Below are 10,289 nucleotides of genomic sequence, written 5' to 3'. Positions count from 1 at the left end.
GAGAAAGAGACAAAGAGAATGAGATAGTAAAGGTGAGAAAGAGAGAGAAAAGATAAAGAGAGGAGAGAAAGAGAAAGAAATTGAGAAAGGAGACAGAAAGAAAGAGAGGAGCAAGAGAGAAAGAGAGAGGAGAGAATGAGAGGGAAAGAGAGAGAATGGACAGAGGGAGACAGAGAGAAAAAGAGAAATAGAGAGGAGAGAAAGAAAGAGATAGGAGAGGGAGAGAAAAAGAAGAGACAGAGAAACAGAGAGGGGGGGAGATAGAGGGAGAAACAGAGAAAGAGACAGAGAGGGAGAAAGAGTCAGAGAGAGACAGGGAAAAAAGAAACAGAGAGAAAGAAAGAGAGAGGAGATAGAGAAAGAGACAAAGAGGGAGAAAGACAAAGAAAGAGAGAGAGGAGAGAGAGAGAGAGAGAGAGAGAGAGAGAGAGAGAGAGAGAAATGGATGGAAGGAGGGAGAGAGGGAGACGGGAAGGAGACAGACATTGAGGAGGGAGAAGAAAAAGGGAGGAAAGGAGGGAGAGGAGACAACAGAGGCAGTAAAAGACTGGGGAGAGGATGAGAAGGAAGGGAGAAGAGAGGCATAAAGAAATAGAGGAGTGGTGAGATGGAGTAAGGGAATGAGAGAGGCAAACAGCCACAGAGACATAGAAAAGGATGGAGTGAAGAGAAGATGGAGACAGAGGGGGCAGAGGAAGGGGAGGGTGGAGGGAGAGACAAACAGAAACAGAGTTGCCCCCAGAGCTGGGTTTGGGGCAGCCAAGGACTCCATTCCACTCTGGCCATGCTGAATTAGGGTCTGAATGAGGGTGGGGCACTCATGCAGGACTCATGCTTAGGGGGTGACCAGGGCTAGAGACATAGGCTTGGGAGTCAGAAAATCATAGGCTCTTAGAGCTAAAGTTTCAAGGGATTTGGGAGACCACTGAGTCCAAATGCCCCCTCCCCCCATTTTATAGAGGAGGAAAATGAGGCCAGGCAGTTAAAAGGCCTTGGATTGAGTCCCAAAAGGCCAACATAGGGCCTCCAACTCCACAGCCTGTGCTCTGTTCATGGTCCCCATCATTAGGGCAATGACCACTGGGGACCCACAAGGGAAAGGAGATAAGAAGGCAGAGGCTGGAGCCTCCCAGCCTCTGTTGCAGTTCCTTCTGGGTCAGGCCTGACTTAAAATGAGCTCCCAGAAGCTGCAGGCTGCCACCCCTTGAAAGCATCTCCCAGCCCAAGGGCACCCCTGGAGGGAGAGCATGGGAAGAAGGGGAGATGCTGATTATCGTGCAGAGGGACAGACCTAGGGAGAAGTTGTCTGTCTGCAGGGATCTGAGACCCCCTGAATGCCAGACTGAGAAGAAAATGAAGATCAATGATTGCTGTGGGGGGAGGCATGCAGGAGCCCTTAGACCTTACCTAGGACAACCCCAGCTTTTTTTTTAACCCTTTACCTCCCGTCTTAGACTCAATCCTAAATATTGGTTCCAAGGCAGAAGAGTGGTAAATGCTGGGCACCGGGGGGGGGGGGTTACGTGGCTTGCTCAGGGTCACCCAGCTAGGAAGTTTCTGAGGCCAGATTTGAACCCAAGACCTCTTCGGTCTTATCCACTGAGCTCCATCATTTTTACAGATAAAGAAACTGAGGTCCAAGAAGTCATGGAGTCACAGATTTAGAACTAGAAGGGAGCTTTGGGGGGGGGGGAAGGGGTTGGCCTGGTCCAACCACCTCATTTTACAAATGAAGAAACTCGGAGGTTAAACCACGGGCCCCGGGACACAGTGGCTGAGTCTGCATTTGAACGCGGGCCCTGGGTTTCCAAAGTCACCCCTTCCCTCCCCCGGGGGGGCCCTGCTGCCTTGCTTGGGTAGAGGAAACAAAGAAGGGTCTTACCTCCCACTGCAGGTGAGGGGGGATGTTCCGAATCTGGAGCTTTCTGCTCCTGCAAAGACAAAAGTAGACATGGAACATCACCCCGAGCACTGGGCTTGGCGGCGGCGGCTTATCACCCTGGGTCTGCTTCCTTGCTCGCTCGTGGTAGAAATGAGTTCTAAAGAGCCCTCTGCTGTGGAGGGGGGCCTCGCAATCTGCAGCCCCAGCGGGCGCTCCGCACAGGCAGCCGCTTTTCATTCCCATCTTCTCTTCCTTTATTTTGGACCCCAAACATAGCAGCCCCAAATCAAACGGGCATTTCCCTTGGCCCGGTGGACCGGTAAACCGCATATCTCTGCCCTGTGTTACCTGCTTTTCAGAATCCCAATACATCCAACAACTCACTTTCAGCACTGGCCCGAGTATCTGTGAGTCTAATCTCATTTTTTCAGAAGGCAAAGGGAGCCCTGCCCAGCCCTCCCGGCCTCTGATGATCAACCAAGAACTGAACAACAATTTCCCAATAGGATAAAACCTCCTTCCTTCCCCTCCCACCCAATGAAAAGAAAAAGAAAACTTTGGCCTTTGTTCTACCCAATTTAAGTTACAGATGAAGAGTCAGAGGATCAGAGGGCTCAAATGACCTGTCCACAGTGGCAAGGCTGGTACCTATCAGAGGCAGCATTTGAACCTAAGGCTTTCTGACACCCAGGTTCCCCCTGGTGCCCACCCCCCAGTACTGGCGATCAGGTGGCCTCTAGTTCAGAGGCAGCTCTTCGCCCTGCTGCAAGAATCACCACTTTGAACCCAGGAGACAACAGAAAAGACCATTTCCCGGAAGTCAGGCCTAAAAGAAGGCTCAGGCCACGATGCAGAGGAGTTTCTCCCTTGGCTGCCAAAGTTTGGGGACTTAAAACTGCACATCGGCTTGGTCGCCATCGCCCGCTGGCCCTGGGACAGCAGCTACACTTCCCAAATCCACTGTGGTGGCCCCATTCCATGAGAGCTGCCTAAACTGTAGGAGAGAGAAAGAGAAAGAATAACAGACAGACAGACAGACAGAGAATGAAGGGAGAGGGAAAGAGATGAAGAGGTGGAGACACATACACAGCAAGAGACAGAGAGGAAGAGAGGGAGAAAAGGAGGGAGATATAGTGATAAAAGGGAGAGGCTGTTTTGAGTCAAGTAACAAGTGGATGAATGAGTTAGTTACTTGGATGGAGGACAGACATATAATCAGTTTACTTCCAGAATTACAACTTTTCAAAAACAATGAGAAGGGCCCTATTGGCCTCCACCTGGACTTGCAATGCTTTCCTGCTTCTCTATAAGAAACAAAACTCATTTGGACAAGAGCAGACCCAGAAGGGAAGGATTTTCACCAAACCATCTTTGGAGGACTCTTTGGTGCTTTCTAGTCCCCCCCCCTCATTGCCCAGGGAGCCGGCCACTCCATCCTCTCCCCTTTCTGTTGTCTGTTGTCAGTAATCCCTGGCAGCCTCTTTTACTGCACTTCATTTAGAAATGACAGGATTTGAACCCAGGCCATGAGTCTCCAAATGCCACACTCTGTCCACTGTACTGCCCTCGTGTTAGTTAGCCCCCAAAGTTTTGTTAAATAGAAGAAGCATGAACAAAGATCATTTCCCTGAATAGCAGGGAGCCCTATTTTATAACAATTCTATAATCAGATCAAAAAAACAGAGATTACAAGGAGAAAAAAGAAACAAGCAACTTGACAGTGACAGGACTTAAATTCGAATCCCAACTCTGCCCCTTGTTATCTGTGGTATTTCAGGCAAGACACTTAATTTCGGTGACACTCAGTTTCCCTCTCTGTAAAACGAGGGGGCTGGTGCCTTCCAGCTTTACATCTCATGGTCCTTTGTCCGAGTTGGCTATGTTCTCTAGGCCTCAGTTTCACTGATTTTAAATGATGACTTAAGTGGTCTCTCAGATGTTGGGGGGGCATTAAGCACCCCAGCTTTGCCCCTCTGGAAGCCACACCAACGTGAGAGGCGTCTGGATAAATCTCATCCTCTGCGGCCTCTCTGGATTTTACCAGGAAGGGAAAGGAAATTGTCTGGCCTTGCTGGAGCTGTTTTGGGCTGAATCTTTATCTGTTTGGAGGATGAGACAAAAGGGGAAAAACAGAGTCTCTCTCTGGGACTTTTTTTTTTATCAAAAGGACAAAAATTAACGGAGAAAAATCTCCTTGCCATGAACAGACCCAGTGCTCTGCCCAGCCCAGCCAACTCGGGCTTCAGGGTTTGATTACTCAGTAAGAAACAGGAATTCTTTGTCATACCACTTTCAGGTTCCTTTATTCTTTAACCAAATTGTATTAATGAAATAATTAATACTTTCTTAAAGAAAGCCTGCTATTTTGATTACAACACTGGGGCCAGTGTCTGATTCAGGAAGACCTTGGTGCAAATCTCACCTCTCATACATCCTGGCTATGTGACCCTGGGCAAGTCATCTCCCTTCTCATTGCACTCCTATGGCCCCAACTTGCTAAGATAGTGTTCATTTATTAACAGAGGAAGTTCCCTTCTCCAGAGCTCCCTTTCTCAAAGAAGTACCAGGTTTGGGCTCATTTTTATTCTAAGTGGAACTTGGGATAGATTGAGGTCCCAGCTCTGTCTCTAACACCCACTGTTTTGTGATCCTGGACTTGAGCTCTCAAAGAAGACAAGAGGATTGCAGAGGCCTCCCCCCGCCCTGTCCCTATTAGTAGAGGGAGTTTTCTCACTGGGAGTTCTCTAGACTGATGAAATCCTAGGTATGGGTGCCTGGGACTCTTCCAACTCTTACAGCTAGTTTAAAGCTAAAAAGGACTTGGGAGATCAGTCTAAGCCCCTTCATACATTTTCCTCTGGTGCAGGAAGTTTCTAGAGGATCAGTTCCAACCTGGCAGCACGTTCTCTGCCCCAAATAATCCCAGAGAGGTGCCTGGGGACAAGAAAAGGGACTTGCCTAGAGACCCACAGTCAGCATGTGTCAGAAGCAGGATTTGCACCAAGGTAGGCCAGCTTTCAGCTACCAATCCACAGTGCTCTCTTTCATTTTTAAGGTGAACAAAGTGAAGTCCAGGGAGTAAACCACTAAAGTGCATGCCTGAGATCTCACACATTCTACATAGCAAAGTCAGGATTTGAACCTTGGTCCCTCTGCCTCCAAACATCACACACTTTTCACAGAATTTTACTGATAACTACAACTGAGGAACAGAGTCGGGTCCCTGTGACTTTCCCTGACTCCTGAGGCACTTAGGCACCAAGGCACTGAGGCACTTAGGCACTAAGACCTCTTACTCGTCCTCTTCCGGGTCCTCTTCCCTCTTCGCTCTCTGAGTTGAGTGAGCGCTGGGATGGGGTGCGGAGCTCCACGACTTTGGCGAATAATATTGGCCTTGGTTGGGGAACTGTGCGGTCCAATACTCCGTCATCTATGAGCAAATGCACACACCACAGCTCCCAATCCATCGGTCAGAATTTATTAAGCAGCTCCCGGATGTCAAGTCCTTGTCCACGCTGAAGATACTGAAAAGGAAGCAGCGCCTGCCCACAAGGAGCTTACAGTATTAAGAGAAAAAGCATTTCTACACAGAGATACAAGGCACATCCAAAGTAGACAGAGGGGAATCGGGGTTGGAGGAAGGCCCAGGAGATGGCGCACAAGCTAGGCTCTGTCAAAAGCCAGGAAGGGAGGAAGAGCAAGAGTATTCCGGCACAGAGAATGCTTGTAAGGCAACTTCTCTATGCCGGGCACTGGGCTAGACTCTGGGGCTACAAAGACCCAAAGGAAACAGGCCCTGCCCTCAAGGAGCTTACATTCTGGGAGGAGGGATAGAGAACAGTACTTGAGCCAAGTCCTAAAAAATAGAGATAAAGCAGGCATTGGAGCTGTTAGGCATGAGGGAGACTCTGTGCAAAGTCATGGAGGCGGGAGATGACATCATGTAGCACACGACTCATCCTCTCCCATGGCTGGGGCAGTAGAAACAGTACCGGCCCAAGGGTCAGAAGGTCTAGGTTCCAGACCTTGCTCAGCCCTCTACCAGCCGTGTGACCATGGGCTGGTCACTTGCCCTTCTCCACGGGGGAAAGGAGGGGGTTGGACCAGATGACCTCTGGAGTTCCTGCCAGCTCTGATATTCTAGTAGGCACCAAGAACCTCAGGATCTGGCAAGTGCCCCAGGGCGCCATCCCTGCTGGCTCCCGTGGCTCCCGCCTGGCCTGAGATCACCTCGCCATTCGAGTGCCGCCTCCAGGTGCCACCAGCTGGCGCCACTTAAAAAAAAAAGTGAAATGAATTCTAATACATTAAACAAAGACAACATTTCATGAATGTAGAGCTCAAAGGGGGCATTTCGGGATGGAACTGCTTAGCCAGCAACATTTCCAAATGAAAGACGCTGGAGCCCAGCGTCTTCCAACTCAACCCAGACCACTAAGGACGTTAACCCAGAAGTGGAAGCATTTCATCGGTGCCCCCCGCCCCGCCCCCAGCTTCTGAGGCACAGTCTGGGCTCAGCACCACCCCAAAGGAGGACCCGGGACCGTCCGGGGACACCACCTGGCATCATCGAGGCTGTCCAACACCAATGGCTTACTCAACCGTTTCTTAAGTTTCACAGAGACCAAAAGGCACAGAGAGGATTAAAAGCGACACGACACGACATAACACATCTGTAGTGGGTATAAAATCAAGTGTTAGAAAAGCTGGCCTGGGCACGTCCCTCCCCCAGGCCACACGACCCAGGGAAGACCTGCCCGAGTGTCTTAGTGGGGGGGGGACTCCTCCTGGGAGGAGGGGCTCCTTCTGGTAGCTCCATAAAGGACAAAGAAAAAACGAGAGAGGGAAGAATTAAAAGGAAAAACAACAAAACCAAAAACAGAGTAAGTGACAAAAGGAAGAATCGCAGCCCCCCGAATTATACTGCAAAACAGGGAAGTCGCATCAAAAACAGCAAGCAGGAAGGGATCGCTGAGGCTGCCTGGTCTAGTCCCCTCCTTTCTGACTTGGGGAAACAGTTCTGGAGAGTGTAAATGCTTGGGTCAAGGTCACCCTGGTAATAAAGGTCGAAGGAGGGATTTGAACTCGGGTGCTGCCATTCCAAACTTCTTACAAGAGGTACCAGGAGGCCTCTCCAGGGGGGAAGATGACAGGGAGAACCTCCTCTGCTGATTGGCTAACGGCTAGGCTAGCATCTTCTGACTCAATCGACCCTGGGGGAGCCCTGGGGGAGCCCTGGGGGACGTGGAATGGGCGGCCCCCAAGCTAGTGCTCCCAGCACTTCTGGGACAAGGTCTAAGAGGGGTTTCTGTTCAGGGAGAGACGGGCTAAGCCTGATCCTCCCCAAGTCCCTTCTGACTATAAAACCAAACCAAACCCTCACCTTCTACCTTAAGAAATGATACCTAGCATTGACTCTAAGGCAGGAGGGGAAGGGCTGGGCAGACGGGGTGAAGTGACTTGCCCAGGGTCACACAGCTAGGCAGTGTCCGAGGCCAACTAGGGCTGGGCGCTCTAGCCACTGGGCCACCTGGCCGCCCCGCAACTCTAGCCTTTTGTGGTCTTTTCTCAACAACCCTGGATGAATCCAGAAGACTGAGAAAGAGTCCGGGGAGGATCCACAAACAGGCACCCAAGAGGGAGGAATCGCGGCCCTGCCTAGCCTTCTGGGGAAGACCTGAAAATCGGGGGCCCCCGGCCGAAGCCGTTTACTGACCCACCAACTTCCTTCCTTCGGCAGCGTTACGGGGACAGGGAGGGGGTGAGAGATGGAAATGGGGAGACACACGGGGAGAAGCGGAGCCCCAGAGCGCCCTCCGCAAGCTGCTCTATCTGGACAAGCGGCCGGCCCCTCGCGCTGACCTCCGGCTGGGATCCTGCAGACCCCCCAGACAGGAAAACCAAATCGTGGCAGCCCCCGGCCCGCGGCGGGAGCAGAAGCCCCCCGGGAAGGGCTGGCTGAGCACAGAAGCACAATCATTTCCACATTGCAAACATTTCAGAACATACAGAGAAAATGGAGGCAACCACCGGCAGAGGCTACACAGAGAATACTAACAGCAGATAACAGAGAAATACAGTGAGGCAGCGCGGCCCGTGCACAAAGGAGCGGTTAGGAGGACCTGGGTTCGAGGTCTGACTTTCCTAGAGACCTGGGCGAGTCCCTCCATCCCCCTCAAGGCCAGGCAGCTGCTTCCCAGGAATTCCCTCCCATCCTCGCCGCCCCACACAGAGCCCTTCCAGAAACCAACAGTGTAACAAGAGCTGACAACAAAGCATTTCAGGGTTTACAAAACACTTTACAGACATGAGTTCGTTCCGTCCTCACAACACCCCTGTGAGGTAGGTGCTGTTGTGACTGTCCCCATTTTACAGATGAGGAAACTGAGGCTCAGAGAGGTTAAGTGACTTGCCCAGAGTTACAGAGCTAATAAGTGGCCAGGGGTGGGATTTGAATCCAGGTCCTCCTGGCTCCAAGTCCAACACTGATCCTCGGGCTGTCGAGTGAAGCCATGTTGCCGAGGGGAGCTAGTTTCGTGGCTGGCATCAAACAATTGAGGTAAATTGTCACGGCGGGGCCCGAAGGGCTCCGGGAGGCGCTTAAATTGTCGTAATGAGATCACCGTTCGTGGGTCGGGCAACATGGCAGCGTTGGGCGGACACTCGCAAGGTCTCTGAGAGGCAGCGTTGCCTAACGATTAGGAAGCCAGCCAGCCAGGAAGACTTGGGTTCAAATCCTGCCTCGGCCACGTACCCACTGTGTGACCCTGGACAAGTCACTTCACCTCAGTGACCCGGGCAACTCTCCTAAGCCTGTGAGATGCAGAGCAGGGTGCGGATCTGCATTGGTAGAGGGAGTTTCCTTATTGGGAGTTCCCTATCCCAAAGAAATCACAGGAACAGTCCAAAAAGAAAATCCCCAGCACCCAGCACAGTGCCTGGCGCATAGGCGGCGCTTACCTCGCTACGCTACGCTAGGCCGGCGGCTTCTTTCACCTGCAAAGGAAGAGGAGCCCCCCGCCCCGACCCCGAGACCCCGCGGAGGGAAGACCGAGCCCGGTCAGGAGCAGCAGGACGTGGAAACCCAGACGCGGGGAGATTTGGGCAGGGCGCGACAGACGCCCCTCGGCGTGGCGAGCTGCTAAGTGCCCCCCTGGTTCGTGAGGCCGAGCAGCCCCCCTTCCCACCCCGGCCCAGCGCCCAGCAGAAGAACCGACCCCTCTGAGGCTGGGGAGGGCGAAGCAGCGGGGTGGGGAGGGGCTGCTGGCTCCCCAGGAAGGCACATGGCAGGGCCTCCGCCACTTCCAAGCCCAGGGAGCCATGATCGGGCCTGGAGATAATCGGGGGGCGAATCGTCGGCTCGGAATGTCCGGCTCTACGTGACAATAGCGTGGCCCGTGGAGAAAGCCCCCCTCCCCCCTCTTTTTTAACCACTAGAGAAAATGAACCATCATCGAGTCCCAAAGAGCCTTGGATTTGGAGGCAGATGACCTGGCTTCAAATCCTGGCATGGCCTTTTTATTTATTTATTTTTGGTGCCTGTGTGACCTTGGGCAAGTCACGTGCATCCCCAGGTTTCCATTTCCTCCGCCATAAAATGAAGGGGTAGGATTTCATGATCTTTACGGTCCCTTCTAGCTCTCAACATGTGATTCTACATGCCTTTCTTCCCTTCTTGCCATTAATACAGACATAGGAAAACTTCTCTAATGCCAGGGATTTATGGAAAGTCTAACAGAAAGAGGCAAGAGTCAGGCCTCACCCTCAAGGAGCTTACAATCTAACGGGAGACACAGCATACACAGCGGTCTATACAGAGCAAGAAGGAAACAGTGACCCAAGAGAAGGCCTCAGAACCCACAAGAGCTGCGGGAGAGATTTTAGTTGAGATTTAGGAAGGCAGCCAGGTCAGTAGTCTGAGCAGAGGACAGAGCATTCCAGGTAGAGCAACTCAAGTGGCAGAGCTGGGATTTGAACTCAGGTCCTGCAACTTCCAATTCAGCGCTCTTTCCAAGGCGTCCAGGATTACTGGCCCATTTTACAGATGCCTTGGGTCCCAGAACCGGGAAGGGCAGGAGCCAGGACCGAACCCCCGAGTCCTGCCCCCCGGGCCCCTCTCGGTTGGTTTCTCTGTCAATGGTACAATGATCGCAGCCGAAGGGCTGGGCGAACCATTTACCAGAACCTCTGGACCCGGGCTGAGCCCGAGCGACCCCGCGATTCCCAATGGAGGCGCCAGCACCGCCGGGCCACCTCACGAAAAGCAGATGAGGTGCCAGAGGGTGCCAGGGTCAGCATTTGCCACGAAGATCTTGCCTGGGGAGAGTCCTCACGCTGACGGCATCACAGGTCCAGTTAGGGCGTCCCGTGACCGGTCCGCAAGGATCCTCTCGTCACCCCGGGGGGG

The 10,289-nt window shown here is 52.4% G+C and overlaps 1 protein-coding gene across 1 annotated transcript in view; it reads right to left on the bottom strand.

The window, feature by feature from the left end:
• Positions 1 to 10,289, bottom strand: part of IGF2BP2 (insulin like growth factor 2 mRNA binding protein 2) — a 113,658-nt gene that overhangs the window by 33,651 nt on the left and 69,718 nt on the right. The window contains exon 4 of the mRNA XM_044675639.1: positions 1,883 to 1,931. Coding sequence (XP_044531574.1) covers positions 1,883 to 1,931 — 49 coding nt within the window. The remainder of the gene's footprint in view (positions 1 to 1,882; positions 1,932 to 10,289) is intronic.

Source organism: Gracilinanus agilis, chromosome 4 (assembly GCF_016433145.1).
Source record: "Gracilinanus agilis isolate LMUSP501 chromosome 4, AgileGrace, whole genome shotgun sequence".
NCBI classification, from domain to species: domain Eukaryota; kingdom Metazoa; phylum Chordata; class Mammalia; order Didelphimorphia; family Didelphidae; genus Gracilinanus; species Gracilinanus agilis.
Note: the sequence above shows the minus strand (reverse complement) of the source record. Positions and strands in the feature narration are given on the sequence as shown.